The sequence below is a fragment of the Pristis pectinata genome, chromosome 22 (genome assembly GCF_009764475.1).
Source record: "Pristis pectinata isolate sPriPec2 chromosome 22, sPriPec2.1.pri, whole genome shotgun sequence".
In the NCBI taxonomy this organism is placed as follows: Eukaryota; Metazoa; Chordata; class Chondrichthyes; order Rhinopristiformes; family Pristidae; genus Pristis; species Pristis pectinata.
In genome coordinates this window covers 15,481,906-15,504,787 of record NC_067426.1, presented here as the reverse complement: position 1 = coordinate 15,504,787, position 22,882 = coordinate 15,481,906, and the positions used below count along the sequence as shown (strand labels likewise).

The window sequence follows — 22,882 nt, the reverse complement described above, 5'->3', positions numbered from 1 at the left end:
GATTATTCCAGTTATTATCCTATAAATTGCAGCATTGTAAAACTGGAAATAATTGCCCTAGCATTCTTTGTATGACTTAATGAGCTGACTGCAGCTATATTGCATCCTTTATTGTATGTAAGCCTTGTTTGGTTAATAATACTTTGGCCTCTAAGGCAGATGTTTTATGTGTCCTCATTATACTTTATTCCTGAGCACCTTGTCCAATGTGACAGTTCAGTTGAGGTCTGAGTATTGGAGGTGTCATCATTTGGGTGAGACATGAGGTTGAAGCCCTTCTGAATTTGGGCAAATGAGGAGTCATAACAATAGTTAAAGACCAAGGAAATTGTCTGATGTCTGACCAACATTCTGTTGTGAAATTAGCTACAGAACTGCATTACCCTGTAATTTTGTGGTGGACAAACTGCCTGCCTCTGTTCCCTGCATGAGTAATTTGTGTGAAATTGCATTTAGAAGTGATTAAAATGTAAACGTTTTTAATCATTTGCTTTTCAAAAAGAACCCTGACAATAGGCCTGAATTCATTATTTTTTATGCATGATATTTAATAGCTCTGCAGTGCAATGTGCATTTGAAGATTCATGAGAGGAAGTGTCGACAAGGCAGATGAATTTCTAAATTGTAGGAACAACATTTCTATTTTAATCTGTGTTTGGTTAAGCTGCTGTTTAGAAGTCTGAACTTCCCAACTCTCTCAATAACCATGTGACAACATCTGGCAAACTGTTAACATGCTGCAGCAAAGACGAGGTCATCATAAAGAAACAGTACATTTTTGCCTGCAAATTTACATTCGTGTTTGGTTTTGGGATGATGATGAGGTATTTCAGTAAGACCTTTCTTTGCAGACCAAAAGAAAAATGTGAATTAAAATGTAAGATAAAGCAAAGCATTAATTTCACTTAACTTACTGCCGTTATTATCTGAAACTTAAAAGCAGTGGTTTAGTTGTAGAATATTCAACCAAAATCAACATCAAATACAAAATGAGCTCCATATTTAACATTGGATAACAACCGGGCAATTCTTAACCAGTTTCTTTCAACCTATTCTCAGTAATTGTGTTTGTGTCTAGAGTGACAGAACATAAAAGGTTGAAACAGCCTGGGGGAGAGAGGCTGATTATGTAGCTGGGTAAGGGACTGATGTTGCTTCTTCTAGGAGATTATTGAGAGGTTGCCCTGTGCAATACTTTCATGTTTAATAGTGTCTGAATGTACCCTTACCCACTATTGCAATCGCAATGTTATATGAACAGTGTAATATCAGGCTGTTTAAATTGGTTCAAATCTTGCTAGTACAGAACTCTGCTTTTTTAACTGATGTTTTCTGTCTTTGGTTATTTTAAACCAGTTATACCCCATTTGCTAATGGTCCAGATGACACACCAAGTGAGATTCTGGCTAGGATTGGGAGTGGGCATTACAGTCTGCAAGGTGGAAACTGGGACAAAGCCTCTTCTGCTGCAAAGGTAAGTTTTTTTTAAATTGAAGCTATTAACAAGGTGGTATTTGAATGAGTTTTCAACATTGAAGCCAATTAGTCTTCTGTGTCATCTAGAAAAGAGGTGCATGTTCCTCAACTATCAGGATTCCCTTTTAGGAAATTGTGGGTAATGCACATGTACCTGAAAATGAGGGGGAATCATCATGTTCCAGATATCCATTGACATTTTATGATGGCATATTGAAAGGATTGGGACTGAATGGTGATAAATCCCTGGGTCCTGATAACCTACGTGCCGAGGCCTTGTATGAGGTGGCTATGGAGATGGTGGATCGACTGGTTATCATCTTCTGAAATTCCATCAATTCTATAATGGTTCCCACAGAATGGAGATAACACATATAACCCCACTATTTAAGGAATGGGGGAGAAATTATCAGTGCATCTTATTGGGAGTTTTGCTCTCTTGGCACAATGAATATTTACAGGAGATCTTGCCAAACTGCATTTGATCAGCATATTTGCTGATGGGAAGTAAAAGAGGTGGAGAAGGCTATTCCCAGCATTTGGGTTGCACATGGATTTTTTTTTGTTAAATCCCAAGTACAAACTTTTTTACCCTAAAGAATGGCACTTTTAGATTGTGTGAGAAAGCATGATCAAACTTGCACCACTCATGATGTGAAGGCACTTCAATCTGTGACAAATCTCATGGTTTAATCTTTATTTTTCATTATCCTGCTCTCTATACTTGCAACTAGAAAGGTAGTTTGCAGACTCACTGGCCAGTATTGTTACATGGCCAATTGCTATGAAGCATGTCAGAATGATTGGTGTGATTGTTCCCTCTACCATCCTTTTCAAAGAGGTTGGCCTCTATTCTGCTGTAATCTCCAAACCCCATGAATGGATCATAAATTAGTTTTGGAGCAGAAATACACATCCATAAATCTATCATTATAGCAAGTTGGAGCTCTGCATGAAATGTAGCGTTATCCTTGAGCAATACCAGCATGGTAGAGCATCAATGTGAAATAATATTGAGCACCATGCCATTATAAAATCAGTAATGGCTACTCTTCCCCCTTCGTTCTGTCTCAGTAGTCCCTTAACTTGTGCTATCCTTTGTTTGCATCATCCAAAGACCTGAAATCTTAGGTGACAGCTCCTCCCCTCCATCATTTGTCTCACTCCTCTGTTACTGCATTGTGAGGTATTTTGTCTTGGATGTATGGAAATGTCTTGCCTTTAACATTGGTATGACAAAGTGTTGACTTTAAGACTATAAGACATAGGAGCAGAATTAGGCCATTTGGCCCTTCACATCTGCTCCGCCATTTGATCATGGCTGACTTATTGTTCCCACTCACCCCATTCTCCTGCCTTCTCCCTGTAACCTTTGACACCCTTACTAATCAAGAAACTTTCAACGTCTGCTTTAAATATACCTAATGAATTGGCCTCCACAGCTGTCTGTGGCAATGAATTCCACAGATTCACCACCCTCTTGTTAAAGAAATTCCTCCATATCTCTGTTCTGAAGGGATGTCCTTCTATTCTGAGGCTGTGCCTTCTAGTCCTAGACTGTCCCACTACTGGAAACATCCTCTCCACGTCCACTCTATCCAGGCCTTTCAATATTCAGTAGGTTTCAATGAGATCCCCCTCATCCTTCTAAACTCCAGCGAGTACAGGCCCAGAGCTGTCAAACGCTCCTCATATGTTAACCCTTTCATTCCTGGGATCATTCTTGTAAACCATCTCTGGACCCTCTCCAATGCCAGCACATCCTTCCTTGGATATGGGGCCCAAAACTGCTCACAATACTCCAAATATGGTCTGACCAATGCCTTATAAAGCCTCAGCATTACATTTTTGCTTTTATATTCTAATCCTCTCAAAATGAATGTCAACGTTGCATTTGCCTTTCTTACTACCGACTCAACCTGCAAGTTAACTTTTGGGGAATCCTGCACTAAGACTTCCATGTCCCTTTGCACCTCCAATTTCTGAATTCGCTCCCCATTTAGAAAATAGTCTGTGCCTTTATTCCTTTATTCATTCTACCAAAGTGCATGATTGTACACTTCCCTACACTGTATTCCATCTGTCATTTCTTTGCCCATTCTCCCAACCTGTCCAAGTCCTTCTACAGACTCCCTGCTTCCTCAACACTACCTGCCCATCCACCTATCTTTGTATCATCCACAAATCTGGCCACAAAGCCATCATCCAGATCATTAACGTATAACATGAAAAGTAGCGAACTCAACACCAACCCCTGTAGAACACCACTAGTGACCAGCAGCCAATGAGAAAAGGGCTCCTTTATTCCCACTCTTTGCCTTCTGCCAGTCAGTCAATCTTGTATCCATGCTAGTACTTTTCCTGTAATACAATGGGCTCCTATCTTGTTTAGCAGCCTTGTGTGCTGCAGCTTGTCAAAGGCCTTCTGAAAATCCAAGTAAACAATATCCACTGACTCTCCTTTGTCTATCCTACCTGTTACTTCCTCAAAGAATTCCAACAGATTTGTCAGGGAAGATCTCCCCTTAAGGAAACCATGCTGACTTTGGCCTATTTTATCATGTGCTTCCAAGTACCCCGAAACCTCATCCTTAGTAATGGACTCTGACATCTTACCAACCACTGAAGTCAGGCTAACTGGGCTATAATTTCTTGTCTTTTGCCTCCCTCCCTTCTTAAAGAGTGAAGTGACATTTGCGATTTTCCAGTCCTCTGGAACCATTCCTGACTCCAGTGATTCTTGAAAGATCACTACCAATGCCTCCACAATCTCTTTAGCTACCTCTTTCAGAACCCTGGGGTGTAGTCCATCCAGTCCAGGTGATTTATCTACCTTCAGACCTCTGTTTCCCAAGCACCTTCTCCTTAGTGACTACACTCACTTCTGCCCCCTGACTCTCTCAAATTTCTGGCACGTTGCTGGTGTCTTCCACAGTGAAGACCGACACAAAATGCTTACTCAGTTTGTCCACCATTTCTTTGTTCCCCATTACTATCTCTCCAGCGTCATTTTTCAGCGGTCCAGTGTCCACTCTTGCCTCTTTTACCCTTTATATATCTGAAAAAAAAACTTTTGATATCCTCTTTTATATTATTGGCTAGCTTACCTTTATATTTCATCTTTTCTTCCCATTGCTTTTTTAGTTGCCTTCTGTTTTTTTTTAAAAAGGGTTCCTAATCCTCTAGCTTCCCACTAATATTTGCAATACTGTCTTTGACATCCCTTTTTAGCCACGGTTGCCTCATCCTCCCTTTGGAATGCTGCTGCTTCTTTGGGATGAAGTGATTCTGCATCTTTTGAATTACTCCCAGAAACTCCTGCTGTTGCTGCTCTACCGTCATCCCTGCTAGGGTCCCCTTCCAATCAACTTTGGCCAGCTCCCCTCTCATGCCTCTGTAGTTACCTTTACTCAACTGTAATATCAATACCTCTGATTTTAGCTTCTCCCTCTCAAACAGGGTGAATTCTATCATATTATGGTCATGCATCCTAAGGGTTCTTTTTCCTTAAGCTCCCTAATCAAATCTGGTTCATTGCAGAACACTAAATCCAGAATTGCCATTTCCCTAGTGGGCTCAACCATAAGCTGCTCTACAAAGCCATCACATAGGCATTCTACAAATTCATTCTCTTGAAATCCAGTACCAACCTGATTTTCCCGATCTAGCTGCATATTGAAATCCCCCATGACCACCATAACCTTGCCCTTTTTACATGCCTTTTCTATCTCCTGTTGTAATTTGTACCCCACATCCTGGCTACTATTCAGAGGCCTGTATATTATTCCCATCAGGGTCTTTTTACCCTTGCAGTCTCAACTCTACCCACAAGGATTCTACATCTTCTTCTGATCCTGTGTCACTTCTTGCTAAGGATTTGATTTCATTTTTTACCAACAGAGTCACCCCACCCCCTCTGCCCACCTACCTGTCTTTTGATAGGATGTGTATCCTTGGATATTTAGCTCCCAGCTGTGATCCTCTTTCAACCATGACTCTGTGATGCCCACAACGTCATATTTGCCAATTCCTTACCGCTATGAGCTCATTGACCCTATTTCATATACTGCGTGGATTCAAATACCACCACTTTGTTCACCACCCTTCTTCTCAAATTTGTCTCCATGTTGCCTGAAGTTAAATTCTTACCCCTTTCTCTTCCCATTTATCTTCCTTGGCTCGATGTTAATTTTTATCTGATTATACTTCATGGAAGTGCCTTAAATTTTATTTTTACAGTTATAAGTGCTATATGAATGTAGGTTTCTGCATTAACCTTCAAATTTCTCTAGTTATTTACTGTTGAATAATTTATTTATCATTGCTCCTTTTGGTTAACTGTGGTTGATAAAACTCATCCATACATTACAATATTGCTTATTTACAGGACCTTGTCTCCAAGATGCTGCATGTTGACCCCCACCAACGCCTCACAGCAAAACAGGTCCTGAAACATCAATGGATCGTGAACCGAGATCAGCTGCCACAGAGCCAGCTTGCCCGGCAGGATGTCAAGCTTGTTAAAGTAGGTTGGCTTTGCAGTGGACAAGCAGTTATTTGTACAGTATGGAAATATTTCTACCCACTTAATAGTACACCACATCCACGCCGACCAGTGGGCACCCATGCACACTAGTCCAATCTTCCAGCATTTGGCCCCTAGCCTTCTATGCCTAGCCGATTTAAGTGCTCTGCAACTCTGCTACCTCCACTCTCTCCAGCAGTTCATTCCAGGTACTCATCACTCTGTGGAGAAAGGGTCCCTCTCAGGTTGCCTCTAAATCTGTCCTCTAGTTTTATTCACCTCCAAGGGAACAAGTTTCTTGCAGTCTACCCAATCTGTGCCTGTCATAATCTTATATACCTCAATCATGTCCCCTCACAACCTCCTCTTCTCCAGGGAAAACAGACCTACTCTTCTCCGGTCTCTCCTCCATAACTGAAACACTCCATCCCAGGAACGCTCTGTCCCAGGCAACAGGTGAATCTGCACCATCTCTAGTGCTATCACATCTTTCCTATTGTGTGGTGGCCAGAAGTGCATGCAGTACTTCAGCTGAGGTCTGACCAATTTTTTTTTATAAAGTTGGAGCATAACCCATTTACTGTTGTATTCAATGCCCTGATTAATGAATGCCAGTATCCCATATGCCACCTTAATCATGTTACTGCTACCTTCAATGAACTTTGGATTTGCACACAGAGGTCCCTCTGTTCCTCAATGCTCCCTAGGGAGCATTCATGGTGTATGTCCTTGCCTCATTAGTACTCCCAAAATGCATCACCTCACATTTATCAGGATTAAACTTCATCTGCCATTTCTCGGCCCATTTCACTAACACATCAATATAACCCTGTAACCTAAGAATATCTTCCACACTGTTGTCAACTCCACCAATCTTTGTGTCATCTGTGAACTTGCATGTCTCCTACATCCACATCCAAATCATTCAAGTTATAGGTATAGATAGCTCTTTTCTTCCAAACTCCATCCCTCTAATATTGCTTTTGTCTCTTTGCCTACTCCGATGACATTGGTGTGATCAGGAGTAGAATTTCATGCATTTCCAGTTATGGTACAGTCCCAAGCACGTGCCCCAGAACCCTCCTATTTGGGCATGCTCCTTCACAATACCTGACTTGTTCGCACTTCTTAAGCAAATCAAACATGTGAACTGTTCTATTAGTTACACTAATCAAGTGCTGTGATTAGTTCTACCCACTTAATAGAAGCAATTTTTGCAGTGCCAGTCTGGCATGAATCATTTTCAATTCCTGGTTTGATATTTTTTGAAGAAACTTTACATAATGTTCAACTGAAATGTTTCACTGGATTGTAATGTTCATGTACCCAGGATCAATGTTTATTAATGGAGGTAAGTAACATTAAACCTGTACAATATCATGTGTTTTGTCCTGCAAATTGTTTCCAGATTGCTTTTTTAAATTACACTTTCTTCTGCCTAGGGGGCGATGGCTGCCACATTCTCAGCCTTGAGCAGCTCTCCGCCAGCACCAAAACTGGAGTCTGTGAAGGCATCAACTTTGGCTCAACGCAGAGAACTTAAAAAACTGCCATCCACATCACTGTAATTCAGAATCGGCACCTACAGCTCACTACAAACTAAGATCACTTCTGGGAAAGCTAAATTACATGCACAGTTGTAGAGAGTGACCCCCTCCAAGATGTGGCAATTCATAGGAGTTTGGAGCTTTGGGAATCTGTGGGACAATTTTACAGAACATGGGAGATAAAGGAATGGAGCTGAGGGCACCTGCCTGCCATCATATGTGAAGTAATTTTTTGCTTACAACTTTGATACAGAGTCTGAAATATCTTGCACCAGTTTTTGGTGAAAACCATCATGAGCTGTCAGGAAGCTTTGATTTCTGTTTAAGAATATTTATTGTGGATTTCTAATGCTTTTAAGGACATGGGGAAAAAGCAGTACTTTTTAAACTGGCCATGAGCATGTTCTGGGTGCAAGTCATTACAAAGCATAATTGTCAGTGAATCCCTGGGCTGTTTTCAGGTCAAAGCTCAGGTTCAGAGTATGCAGCAACATTCCTGAGAGCTTTGAAGATTTTAAACTAATGATTGTGTGTAGAAGTTCATCACTGTTTAAGTAGTCTTTCTTGTTTCAGTGTTATTTTCCCCTCCAATGCGGTAACTCAATATTTGCATCATAGATCATGCTACCTGCAATAAAATATGGCAAAGGCTTAATTATATGCCCTGAAAATCAACATTTATTGCTGCTTCAATTTCTTTTTCCAACCTTAGGATTATGTGAGCTAAACAGCATGGTAAATGAAAAGCTGTGTTGTAATAACTTAGTCTGCCAATGGGCAACTGAAATCTACCCATACCATTGGATTGCATCCACAAAACAAACATCAAATGCTTTAAAAACAACAAATCAGCTGTCTAAAATATCTGCTGAACTCTGTACCAACAAGTTATGTTGCTATAAGAGTTAAATTTACCACTAGATATGGTACTTTCAAGTACCATCATTATTCATTAGCCATTTAGTTAGTTGTCCCATAGACGGTGCTTGAATTCTGCTTTCTCGACTAATTAAGTATCCTGACCCTGCCAGTATCTTTCTGACTGCGTACCTGAATAGTGTCAGTATCTGGAGCAACTGTATCAAGTAGTGACAGTACCTAGAATGATTTATCTAGTGATGTCTGGCAGAACCTGGAGGTGATTGCATTTTGGGATGGGACTATAGCAGCAGTGTTTGTGTATCCAGGCCATATATGTACATGGAGTAATTATGTATCAGTGTGATTGTGTAACTGAGAAGTGGTTATACCAAGAGTGATTTGTGTATATGGGAGTGTAATTACTTAGAGTGATTGTGCATTGAACTGTGGTTATACTAGGATTGATGGTCTATCTGAGGAGTGCATGTAACTGGTATGATTGAGGATCCAGGGCTTGTCAGCATCTGCAGTGTTTGTATTCCAATCAATGCTGAAATAATAGCTTCAAAGATTAGTGATTTTAATAAGTAATAAAGATGATAAATAGTTAATTTAATTGAAATACTTTTTTCACTGTCTGGTGTTCAATAGGAATTGCTAATCTAATGGCAAGGCAACCAACTCTTCAAATTGAATGGTTGACTCCTGTCTTCCTAAGATATGTTGGATAATTGATCCTAGGAGATAATAGCACCAGTTTAACAGATGGCATGATGAATTGAACATTTGTTTTGCAGTAGATTAAACATGAAGCATGTCAATATGTCATAGCATTCAGGTGTAGTCCTAGATGGGCTGATCATTTTAAGGCAGTGTATGTAAACATTTATATTGAACCTAAAAGCACATTAGATTGTTGGGTTCCATGTAGTCTGATGATCTCATTTCTATGAAATAACGTACTTGTATATTTTCCATGTACCGACCCACCGAAAGAGAACCAATACCTCCAGTATATGTTGCCCTGAAATGGAGATCCACCTCTTCAGGAAACTGACAGCCTTAGAACTCACTCCAATTGCTATTTGAAGAAAAAGTCTCCCAGGTGGTTGATATTCAATGAGTTTTTGGAGTTGCTTATTAATATAATTGCACAAAATATAGAGATTTGAAAAATCCCAAGCGAAGTGCACAAACTGTTACAGTATTTTCACTACTCCCGGGGTCATTCTATAGATGCCATGCTCAAATAGCTCTATAGTGCAGCTGTGACATGTATCCCATCACATAATTTTCTGGCTGCAGGATCATTCAATCTGTTTTACTATCCATTGCAGGAATAATCTTCTTGCTCTATTGCTGCACAACCTGAGAGTCATTTAGTTTAGGAGACAATAATAATTGGTGAGGAGGTTATTCCTTCAATTCTCCATTTCTGAAAAATGCTGTTGCAGTATTACCTTATGGGCCATGTAAAAGAATCAAGGTCAAGAAATTTGATCAGTGCTGTATAACTGGAAATGGACTTCTTCCAAAGTAAAACATGATGATAACCATTGCTGAGTTGTTTCACCAGCCCCCGCAAATTCAATTTGGCACTTCTTGGCACAAATTGTCTTTGTGTGTCTGATTTCTGTGTTAGATTTGCCTCAAATGCCACCATTTTTCATGCAGTGATATTTTTGGAGCATTGCTGGAAAAATTGGTCAACATTTTTCCAGGAGAGACTGTCATTGTGCATTCCCAGGACAAAGCTTTGCTAATGCTATGCTGGACTGTGACTCCATGAAGTTAAGTTCCAATCTATGCCTTTTATCCTTCATGACCCTACCTGACCATACTACCAATGCCTTGATTTCCCTAATCTCCTGACTCCCTCTATTCATTGGCACCCACCTCTCCACCTCTGATCCTCGCTACCCCTTTCTTCCAATCACTTCTGACTTCAATTTCTCTGATAGCCAGGTCTCCAAAATCTTTGCCCCTCCCCTCCTCCCCTGCTGCCCCCCCCCCCCCCCCGCCAACTATCCCTAACACCTTTAATCTTCAGCCAGTGGACATTGGCCCCCTTGGCTCTGATTGGGCCATATCAGCAACAACCTCCCACCTTACTTTCCACTCCCCAATGCCAATCAGACTTCTGATGCAGCTCCACTACTCTCTTCTCTAGACCCCAACCTCTGAATGCAATTGAAGAAAACTGACCCTCGTGTTACTTAGAGTCATTGCATATTCTGAGAGGTGGTTCTGATCCTGCATTCTCCAGTGTTGTTGCTGCAGATAATGAGTGGGGTTGGACTTCGCTGCATAATTTGTGTTTCCTGTATAAATTGGCATTGTTATGCCCACAGATGATTTTTTTTGTTGTTGAGTGGAACCAGGGAGGGTAGTGTTGTTATGCTGTGTGTAGCAAGCAAGGTCTAATTTCTGCAACTTGCAATGAACTTTAATGCTCTCATTAAAATTACAGGATAAAATTAAAAGTTTCAACGGATGTAACATTTTCTATCATTTGAAATGAATTATTGATTTTGTAATTTGTTCTTGTCATTTTAAGTTTTGAATGTGTCTGCTGCATTATCAGAGGTTTATACTGCAAAACTGAATAAACAGCAGAACTGCACTGACTGAGTCTCATCAAATCTCTTCCATTTTTGAATTGCTTAATAGTAATAAGTGTGGCGACTCACCGTCTAGTCGGGCGAACCGGCTCGGCAGTCGGGTCGCGCGGCGTCGGAGCGACGAGCCCCAAGATGGCGGCGGGCCTCGTCTTTCCGAGCGACGGGGAGAACCCGCGCGCGGGAAAGTCCTGATGACGTAGGACTTACGTCATTGCCGGTTTTTTTTGGGCGGGAGTTTTTCTCCCTTAAAGGGCCCGCACAAGGCGGGAAAATAAACCAGTTCTGTTTGGCAATCCTCCGAGTAGAGTCTTGTTTTATTCCGCGGTAGCAACCGCTACATAAGTAACAAAAATTGTATTCGGACTATAGCAAAGAACAGGAACAAGCAGACTTGAATTATAAACATTGGTTATGGAATGACAGTGACAGGATAGGATGCAGTCACAGACTCACTATGTGAGAAAGGTGGTTGTGTAGGGAATTGTATTTTCAGTTTCATGGATTCACCCACACCACCATGATCTGCCAGAACAGATCTGAAATAACAGTGACATCTTCCACTTGAACAGTGAATTTAGTGTATTGAACTACACTATTTCCAGAAACACTGCTTTGGGGAACAAAACCTAATTACTGATGTTGCTTTTGCAGACCTTTCTATGACACAAGATTTTATCAATTATCTCATGTTGCTTTCGAAGATCTGTGTTATGATGAGAGTTGATCAGCTGATCTGTATGATTCTAACACCATGGAAAACCACTGTTCTTATGAATTTGAGAAGAAGGCAACTGCTGGTACTTAAAACGCAACAGCCTATCCCAAGGAAGTGGACTGTTGTTCCTGCTTTAACATTTACATGAATGACCAATCCATCCAAACACGCACATTAGTTGCAACGAGCTGGTGATAGCACAATCCCCTTGTCCCTCTCGCATACTAACAGTGAAGCCATGACTACACCCTATCCTCTTCTAGATTGGGCACTATAAATGTACTAGCCAGACTAACCACTGCTAATCAAATTAAACCAAAACCACTCACTGTTTATGCCTCAGACACAAGGGACTGCAGATACCGGAATCTGGAGCAACAAACAACCTGCTGGAGGAATTCAACAGGTCGAGCAACATCTGTGTGGGGGGTGGGTGAGAGGGAAGGAATTGTATGCATCCTGATGCAGAGTTTCAACCTGACATTTTCCCTCCAACAGATGATGCTTGACCCAGTGAGTCCCTCCAGCAGGTTGTTTGTTGCTACGGTTTATGCCTCTTACCTTGGCCATCACATAATCTGAGTAGGCAAGATTGCCCATCACATAAACTTGCTTTGTTTTGGAGTAATGCTGGACTACACATGCTCTTACAAGGTCAACATTGAAAAGATGTAAGGTGAAGTCAGTGCACAAAACAACAGAAGCTCTCAAAATCCAAAATGAGGGCCATAACCACTAAAACCTTGACAGTTTCCCTATGTCACTCTTTATAATGTATATGCTTTACCTGGTATGAGAAAATTCTGCCACAAAATAATCAATCTGTTACTGTATGATAGCTGCAGCATTATTGCTGGCAGCCTTAAATCATGAACATCAATTTGTACATCCTTTCTGGAATTGTACCACTGGATATCCAGAAAGCTGAGGTTGCTGAGGAGTAAAGTATCTGAAAACAAGACACCAAATACCTTCTATGTTGTCATAAGGCAAAAATAAAATGCCTGGGGTTGTGCAAGAGATTCCTTGTGACAACATAAGTATGTAGCACTACTGCTGTGACAACCCATGAGGAGTTGTGGTAGGCATGATTTGCAGACCTTGATTGCAGGGGAGACTTAAGCACTTGGAAGACTGAACAGTTTCTGCTTGGTAGGGTAGAAGAGAAATAGACAACCTCCATACCCAAGAGAGCCAGTCGAAAGCATACATAGTGAAATGGAAATGCAAGATATCCACTAATTGTTCCCTTATCCCAATCCACATTTGGATGTATTGATGTTTAATAAATATCATGTGACAAACATTAAAAAAATAAAGAAGAAAACAGAGTCTTTGTATGTCTGGGAAATATCTGTTGGGTAACTATAATGAACCTTGACCAGCCATTTTCTTCTCTTTATCCCTTGGTACCTTGACAGACCAAACATTAAAGCTAATTCTTTACTGAATTCACTTATGCATTGCACTTCAATTACATTTCTGCTAATTAAATATAAGTGTTTAGAAAATGGGTCATGAAGAGCTGGCCTTTCATGTTACCTGGCCTCAAAGTCATTTAAAATGGTAGTTAAAAAGCCCACATGCAGTCCACCAAAGACACATGAGAGGTATTCTGTATCCATGCCCAAAGCAGGCATAATCTAAGGTGTTTATTATCCCCACTGTTCGAGGATCTTGTTGTGAGGTCTAGAACAGTGTTGTCATAGGTTCTGTTTAGAAAGGCTGGCTGTGAAGAAATTCCACAAGTGAATAGGTAAGTTACTTCTCTCTCAATATGGAACCAAGAGAGCTAGAGTGCTCTTCCTGATTGTAGCAAGTTCTATGTCAAAAATCCTGGTCTCCCTAAAAATCTTAAGGGAACGTTTATGTAGATTATTTACCAACACGACAATGAGTAGCAAGAGATTAGGTTAAATTCCAGATCCCAATCATCAGCTACCTCAGCACATCACAGAAACCAGCCTCCCCTCTGCAATTCTTGCTGCCTCAGAAGATATAAAAGTCTGAAAGCACGTACCACCAGGATCAAGGACAGCTCCTATCCCGTTGTTATATGACTATTGAACAGTTCCCTAGTATGATAAAATGGACTCTTGACCTCACAATCTACCTCGTTATGACCTTGCACCTTATTGTCTACCTGCACTGCACTTTCTCTGTAGCTGTTACACTTTATTCTGCATTCTGTTATTTTACCCTGTACTACCTTGATGCACTGTGTAATGAATTGGTCTGTATGAACAGTATGCATGACAAATTTTTCACTGTACCTCAGTACTTGTGACAAAATAAAACAATTTCAATTCCAATACCTACCTGATCACTACATCTGCCTTAGGCTATGATATTAAGTTGATTACCTGACCATGACCCCTAATTGCAGGTTTCAGTCAGGGCTATGATTGCTAACCTTCTCCCCATCAACCTCCTTGGTACTAGGCCATGTCCTAAGAAGGCATTACTGAAGTCTGCAGCAACAGGACAGTTGCTATGCAGCTATCTTACACACCCTTTCAGGTAATAATCCTTTAAGAGTCAAAATACTCCAAGCCAGCTGGGAATTACAAGTTCAGACATGTATCCCCATGCAAAGGTTTATTTCACAATTGATTTTGTAATTTATAAAAAATGTGCTCTCATATGGGTGAACTGAAGGCTTGATCATTTTAACTGAAAACTATTTTTACATTCAGTTTGTGCTGTTGTTTATGCACAGACAAAATAGCAATGTTGCTGCAACCTGTTTATACCATTTTATCCTGATGCCCCTGATTTCTTTCAAGTGAATCTGCATCCTTTCCAACATATGGTACCCAGACCTAAACACAGTACTCTGGATTTATTCTAACCAGAGCTTATATACAATTGCAGCATAACCCTCTCCATTGTTGACCTGTTGAGATGATGACTAATATTACACTACTCTTCAACTGTTTTTGGAACCTGCTTGCTAGCATTAGTGATTTCTCTATTTGGAGCCTTAAATCTTCTCTATGGTACCCAACTTCTCATCATTTGGGAAATATTCTGATGAAATTGAATTCCCTCACACATTGAGCTCCATTTGCCACATAATCTATTACTGCTTTTGCACTCTTTTAAAATCATCTGGGGTCCCTTGTCATGGGTCCCATTCACCTCCACATTTGTGCTGAGCCTCACTTAATGCTTTGGTAACTACCAGAACTGTTCCATTGAGCTACCAACTTCAGTCTCTTCCCCTTATACTGGCCAACTGGTGGATGTAGCTAAGTTTGATCAAACAACCAACTTCTCAGAGAGGCAGGAGAAAATTCAGTCAAGCTAGATATGCTGTCTTCTGTGGGACAGGGTTGCACTGCACCTTACCTCCCGTAAAAATCAGAGCCTGAGTATGGAACAAAATTTCGTAGGTTAAATACAACTTGGTATGATTACTACATGGCATGTTTAGCCTTCCATTTGAGGATGAACGACTAACCAATGTAGTTTTGACAGAAAACTGCAGAACTGTAGTATGATTTGGGGTGGGGGTACAGGAATATAGAGTACTGGTGGAATAAAAACGGAAAATGCTGGAAACATTCAGCACATCAGGCAGTACCTGTGGAAAGACAACAGGAGTTAATGTTTTGGGTCTGAGACCCTTTGTCAGATCTAAAATGTTGACATTGTTTCTCTTTCCACAGATGCTGTGTGACCTACTGAATATTTCTATATTTTCTACTTTTACTTCAGATTTCCAGCATCTGAGTTTTTATTTTCAGTTCCTGAGGGAACTAGTGGAGTCTTTGAGGGAACTAGTGGAACTATGTGTCTGAGGGTGGCAGGAATAAATTGAGAAGATATTAAAACCATACAGCAGCCCTACCTTTATAAGTTGAGCCAATAAGTACGAAGGCAAATTCTAAAACTTTCTAGAACATTAATTTAACATGATTCTAGCTGGGACATTTTGCTTAATTCTGAGCAGCACACCTTAGGAATAATGCCGAGGTATCTTCAGCTATGTTAGAAGTTAAAGAAATAGAAAAACCTGAAGGCCAACACTACCGCCTGCGCATGAATGCTGTAGGGATAGATAATAAATGCGGATAGCGGCGCCCATATTCTGAACAAAATGATCAAAAGCGAGGTGCTACTTGTCTTTGGCGCTAGAGGTTTATGCATTTCATAAATAGATACAGTGCACCGCCGGCGGAGAGGGTGCAGTGTTTTTGCATTCCTTTGGGTGTCATTTGCTATGTAATTTCATTGGAGATTCATTTCCATTATTACGGTAGCGTGCCAGATGCGCCGCTACTTCCCATATTACGGTTTCAGGCAGTTCGTTTGAATCGCGTTCGTGTTCGTTACTGCAATCCGTGCTTGGCGCAACCAAACATGATAACCGCGAAGGCTCTGCCTCTCGGTCCTGATTGACAGCTCAGTTCTTCAATAAACAACTGCTCAATCGCGAGTGTCATAGTTTGGGCTCGCGGTTAACCAATGGGAGTGGCGGGTGGGGAGAAGTGTTTGATTGCACGGTACACTAACGGCTTCCTCAGCACCGGCGTGAAGCTGAGAGTTGTCCGGTTGTTGGGTCACTGCTTGGTCTGACATTTCGCTGTGTTGGAGGTAACGGACTGGCTGGAGTGGGAGGTAAGGAGTGGCGGAGGCGAAGCGAGGCGTGTGGGTGGCGGGAAGTTTAATGTTGTAGTTGTTGTTAGGGAGAGCCGAGGCCTGTAAAGGTCGGGACACGCAGATCCTGTGGGTCGAGGCCCTCGTCCCCACTATTCCCACCCCCCATCCCCTCCCCTGCTCCCCCACTCCTAATCTCCCCTGCCCCATCCCGTCCCCCTCATGCCCCATCCCGTCCCCTATCCCCCTCCCTTCCCCTCCTTCCTTCCCCATCCCCGTACCCCCTCCCCCTCCCCTCCCCTGCCACCCCATCCCTTCCTTCCTTCCCCTGCCACCCCATGCTTCCCCATCCCTTGCCTTCTCTGCCCCTTGTCCCCTTCTTCCACCCCCTCCAGCCTGCCCATCTAGGCTTTTCACCCCACCCGCAGCTTGCCCCAGGAGGCCAGGCAACATCTGTGAAAAGAGAAACAGAATTGACATTTCAACGTTCTGAACGGTCATTGATCTGAAATGTTAGCTCTTTTTTTAATTCCAAAACTGCTGTCTGACCTGCTGAGGGTTTACAGAATTTTCCATTGATTTTGTTATTCAGGGTAAAGCAGACTGGTTGATTTGTCCATCTAAGTGCTCATTCCCTCCACCACTGGTGTTCCTTGACTGCAAAGTGTACCATGTGCAAAGTGCACCACAACTACACCAATAGTACTGTCCAAAGCTGTGACATTTGCTATCAAGAGGGATGAACAGCTGTTGCTTGGCATCGCCAGCTCCTCTTCAAGTCTCACACCAACCTGATTTGAATATTTTTCTGTACCTTCATTATCATTGCATCAAATTGCAGCTACTTCCTCCCCATCATCATTATGTGAGTAGATTCACCAGAAAGAATGCAGTGGTTGAAGAAATTGGCTCACCATCACCTTCTTGAGTAATGGGGATGGGAAACGTTCACTGACCTTACCAGTGACGTCCACATCTGGAAAAATAAGTAAATAATGCTCTTCTTCCCCCTCTCCCCCCCCCCCCCCCCATTAGTAGAAAAACTGGGACAAGTTTCTTCCTGGTACTTGGGTGTTGAACACCCTGTTTCTGGGGCATAGTTACCTCTGTTATATGCAAGTGGGACACCTTAAGGGGCTTTGCTTTCCCTGTTTGATGTTTATACAAATTATACTAATTTTCTTATGATTGAACAAGAAAGCAGCTGTACTATTCCTGATTCAATTTTAGCAGGATAATTTGTAAACCTTTTATGTTGCTGCAATAACAACAAGAACATTTGGGAAACTAGGTGTTCACAGAAATATTAAATGATAGGTTTGCAAAGATGACATCCCATATTTATGCAAGGATAATGGAGCGATCTTACTCAAGCTAGCCTTAGTTTGGTGCAAACAATTTATAATGTAACGTGCATGAATTGAGTTTTTGTGCTGATTTTGCATTTTTAGTCAGTTTGGGATCTTGGAATACCTGGATCCTTGTGTGTATTAGCTTTGTTTGTTGTGATAATCTTAATTTATATGCAGCTATTTCAGTGAAGTGTCCTGATGGGGTTACTCATTATAGTGAATCTTTGATTTATTGCTGTAAATGATTTATTCTTGATTTATGAAATCTAGTTTATCCTTGTGCTTTAATATTAAAAGTCCAGAAACCTACTGAGGTGGAGTCTAGTTATTGCAGTTTGTACTTTGCAATAGCTGCTTAAAAACAATTGTAAGGTGCTGTTTGGTATCTTTTTACTTTCTTTAAAAAAAAGAGGTGTGTGTAAAATCTGCAGTAAGCTCAGCTCTCTTAAATTTAGATAAAGATTGTCCTGGATGCAGACATTTTAAATGTATCCTCTGTATGTGTAGAATTGCACACATCTGTGAGAATACATTTCACTTCAGATCAATGTAGTATTTGGGTTAGGCTTTGGCTTTTACCAGAGCTTTGTGCTTAATCTCATGTGGGTTCATGTTTGCTGTTATTAAAAATTAACCAATCAATGTCCAGCTAAAAATAAAGGGCTATATTTCATTCCAGGCTATTCTGCCTTTATAGTCTAATTGAGAAGGCAGATTTGACCTTGGTTTATCGTTTCTTTTGAAGATTGCAGCTTTTGCCAAAGCATCCCTAGATTCAAACTAAAATTGTGCCCCTATGTAGCTTAAATATATGATTAGAAAGGGTTTGGGAGGTTGAGGAGAGTTCTCTGCTGTGCTAGGTTGACAACACCACTTCTGGTGGAACTTCTATTTGTTCTCCTTGTATCTGAACAGCTGGAGATTCACTACTAAGGAAGTTATTTCAGAAATTTCATTCTAGCAGTGTGGAATACCCAGCGTCTGGATAGCAGACTTTCAGAAACTTCATTCTAGTTGTGTGGATAGCAGTTGGGAAGATGTCTTGTAGCCTAAGTTTCACTGCAGTTGTACTTATTTAAGCTTAAATGAATATAGAATGTGGAATTCCAGGTATCTGGGGGGCGGGGGTGATGGTTTCTGTGTAGTAAAAGTGTTTGGTAATGTTCTGCTGTTGTGATTATTTGTGTAGTGCTGTGTTGTTTTAGGTAATTCGTGGTCAGTTAATTACATGTTACTTCACATAGATGTAAATGAACTTAATACAGCACCTGAATCAGAACTTGTCATGTTTATTCTTTTGAACTGTTCTATCGTAATTACTGCAAAATGCATTTTGATGAGTCACTCATCTTTATGGGAGCATACAGCTTTTTGTAACTGCTAGCAAAAGTATTTGAGGATTAATATGCCAAAAAGTAAATGAGGCGATGTATAATAAGTAGTGTATTTTCTAAAAAGGTGTAATGCATTGATATGGTATTAAAACTTTAGCACTTGAAGCAGTAAAACAAGCCTCTGATCTGCTCTTGTAGCAATGATATTTATGCGGCTGGTCTAGCTGAGTTTCTGATCCACGTGACCCAAGGATATTGATGGTGGCGGCTCGGACACCTTTTTGGCTTCACTAGCCTGGTACCCCATCACTGTTAGGTGGGCACTGTGCTGGTGTTGCTCCTGACAAACCCTTCTGCAGGCTGCTTAAGCAATTAATATCAAGCCAGATTGATCCCCTCGCTTGCTTTCAATAGTTTACTGAGGAAGGTGCTGAGCCACAGGTTCACAGACTGTAGGTGCACAGTTTTGAGCAGCCAGATCTGTTCTGAGTCTATCTCACTTAGCACAGTGTGGTAGGTGGTTGTCTCACAAGGCAGCCTGGTCACTTTTACCAATAGAAATGCATTGTCGTAGGTGAGGATGAGGTCAAGTGCAGATCCATGCTGGCAGCTGTCCTTCATGACTTGGCCACCTTGGTCTGCATTGGCTCTTGGTTATGGTATATTCTGTGTCCTTGCTACTTTCAGTGCTTTTTCCAAGTGTGGTTCAATGTGGGGGAACTCTGATTCAACAACTGAGGGAGGCCAGTAGGTGGTAATCAATGCAGGTTTCCTTGCTCATATTTGGCTTAATTCCATGAGATGACTTTGGGTCTGGAGTTGATGTTGAGGACTCCTCCTGCCTGTGATTCACCATGCTCCCATCTCACGGTGGATAAGATGTACCCAGGGATTGTGATGTACTGTATATGTACTGAACTTCAAAGGTTAATTTTAGCATATTTGCTTGCAATCTGATAGTCTATTCATCTGCTTTAAGTTCTATAAATGTTGGCTATCTAGTATGGCACCAATAAAGGGTATTCAACAAACATGTTTTTCATCAAGTACTTGTAAAATAAAGTCATCTTATGAACATTATCAAACAATGATAATTGACTCATTGGGGTATGTGTCTTCAGTTTTATGAAGTTATTTTACATTAAAAGAAATATTGCATCACTCTCTACTTAGGCATGCACTGCACTGAAATGTAAAGGATTTTGCCCATCCTTTTCAATTTGCACTAGGGAAGTTTCCAGCAATGCATCTCTTTCATAAATTGAATGATTTGATAAATTATATGAAAGTCTTGATGGGTGCTATGTAAGCCAGGTGTTTTCAGTGTACTTGTGGAAAGTTATGTAATGTGTTGAGAAGATTTTGTTGATGAGAAGTGGGAGCTGTCAAGGCAGGGCTGCAGTGGAGTATGGCAGCCAAAGAAAGTGGTCTATCTTGAGGATTGATCCAGACACGTGAAGAGATGCTATTGCTGATGATGATTTGGCTAAATTGATACAAGTAGAAATGGGCAGAGGCTGTTCCATCCCACTGGACAACAGTGGAGAAGCAATGGAAGGTGATGTTGTGAGCAACCAAGTCAAAGACTGCATAAAGTACCGAGAAGGGTAAGCCACATTGGAGTACAGGCAACGCTTTGTTCGGGTTATAGAAATTTGTCACTCCAGAATTCACAAATCACTACACAGAAATTTGAGATATCAAATAAAATTTGCTCTCACAGAATGTATTCAAAATCAGGAGTTTTAGATGAGTATGTCACTTGCAGCACAGAAACAGGCCACTCTTCCCATTGTGATCCAAACTGGCATTTGTGCTTCATTTGGCCTTGCCGTCCTCCATCGGACAACCCTATCAGCATAATGTTTATTGATGAACTATAGTTCTAAGCTCTTTTGCATCTCAACAACCTCTCTGCAGGTATGTACACTATACAACCCATTTTTGATTCTAAAAGCCTCATTGGGTTATTCTGCAGCTTTTTCCTTACTGGAAGAAGGATCCTTAACAGTTTCTCTCTACATAGAGGAATTAAAACTTTAAAGATTAAAACTTTGAAATAAAAAATGTTTCTTTGGTCTTGGCATCTTTGGACCACTCCATCAAAGCTGGTGGTCTCTGTAGCAGCCACGTACATATACTTTGGGAGCTATAGCATGCTCAAGGACAGTTCACTGGTAATATTTTTTCTGCCCTTAGTTCAGTGATTGCACCTACAATGCAATATTTTCGAACTTGCTGAGGTGCTGTATATCAGTATTTATGTAAGGGACTGTAGCTCATTTGTCTCTCTCTCGCTCCTTTTTCCTCTTTGCTCCTAACTACTCCTCTTTCCCATTCCAGTTATTGAATCTCATCTGTTTAGTGGTCCCATCTTTTCTGCCCCATAAAATACTGCTGACACATAAATATGTATGTGTACAATGATATTCCTGTGAGAAGAGCATCCAGTGTGTCCAGGATGGCGCCACTCAGTCTGCCTGTACGGATTGGGATTCATGACATTGGATTCCAAGTCTCCAGTGGCTATATTAAGTTACAGTCAAAGGTTTTCCCTGTTAAATTTCAGAGACTGTATTGCATGCATTGTACTGTATTCCTCATTTGGATGTGAGTGGTGTAAAAAGCTTACAAACGCATATTTATGTCTGTCAGAAACCTCATTCATTGCAATCCTTTGACTCTCTTTGTTACCCAAAGTATTGATGGGACATCTAATCGTTTATCTTAATCCATACAATGCTATTATATTCAATACCAGATGATCTTTATATGCAAGTTTGAGGTGGCTGTGTAAGCCCAGAAAAGATCAGGTGCAATTGTGCAATGTTGTAATACGTTACTTTGTGACCTACAAATCGCTGGCATTTTCAATTAGGATGGATTCTGAATAGACTTTAGTCCAGCAATTGACCTTCCCAAATTGTTTATCCTAATTATTTTCAACATCAGAATTTAAAATAGTAAATTGGAACTTTGTTTTGATATCATTGCTTGGATCACAGGACAGATTGTAAATGCAGTGTGTTCTCTCTTAACCCTCCTTGTGATTGCTTTTGGTGCTTTTCTAATTGAGAATCCTAAGTAAAAGGGTAAGATAACCAGTACTGGTGACCCTCGCATTATGGCTCTTCTGGTGACTGATATTTGCCCTTGTAGAATTCACAAATCACTACCTGAAAATTTGAGATATGGAATAAAATTTGTAGTTGTAAAAAGTGCAAAGGAACAACTGTAGCCCAGAGCACTATAATGCATCCTGTAACATGACAAGTCAAGAGCATTTTACCCATTGGAGCTGAGTAAAAAGGCAAATGACATTTACTTTCTATCTAAAAAGGATAGAACAGGGTTCTTTTTAAATGGTGAAAAGCTATAAGTAAGCTTGTAGAAACTTAGGGCCGTAGCTTTGCACAAATCTGCAGAACACCTATTCATTGTAGTGCTCTTAGTCCTCCAGTCTGATCACTCATCTGTATTTTAGAAAAACCCTATCTGCTTGGGCTGCACACTGCTATGCTGGGATCTTCGTGTGATTCCTTGTCTTCCATTGGTGCTCTAACAGCATCTCATCATGTGTCGACAGTCTGGATCCTCCGATCTCTCCATCATCTGTTGGATGTAATGGAGTTTGCTGTCTTCCTCTCTTTGGCTGCACAGCTGTTAGCCCAGTGGTTTCTCTAGAGTTTGAGTTTGTCGCCATGGAGAAATCTCCAGGGAACTGTGCAGTCAAACAAAAAATGGAAAGGCAGCAGCAGCAGCATCTATCACATCCAACAAGAGGTTGTTGATAGAGATTCTTGGATCTAGGTGGTCCTTCAACACATGGAGCAGTTCCCAGTAAAGGCC

The 22,882-nt window shown here is 41.0% G+C and overlaps 2 protein-coding genes across 4 annotated transcripts in view; both read left to right on the top strand.

Annotated features, from left to right (window-relative positions):
• LOC127581632 (ribosomal protein S6 kinase 2 alpha-like) overlaps positions 1–11,032 on the top strand; it is a 144,430-nt gene extending 133,398 nt beyond the window's left edge. The window contains 3 exon segments of the mRNA XM_052036171.1: positions 1,357–1,474; positions 5,864–6,001; positions 7,444–11,032. Coding sequence (XP_051892131.1) covers positions 1,357–1,474; positions 5,864–6,001; positions 7,444–7,569 — 382 coding nt within the window. The 3' untranslated portion in view covers positions 7,570–11,032.
• Positions 11,033–16,240: 5,208 nt separating this feature from the next.
• The window catches only part of cep85 (centrosomal protein 85), a 78,654-nt gene continuing 72,012 nt past the window's right edge, over positions 16,241–22,882 (top strand). For 2 of the 3 annotated variants that reach the window (XM_052036227.1, XM_052036229.1), the window contains exon 1: positions 16,241–16,368. The gene's annotated coding sequence lies outside the window, so the exon portion shown is untranslated. The remainder of the gene's footprint in view (positions 16,369–22,882) is intronic. The other variant, XM_052036228.1, reaches the window with a different exon arrangement.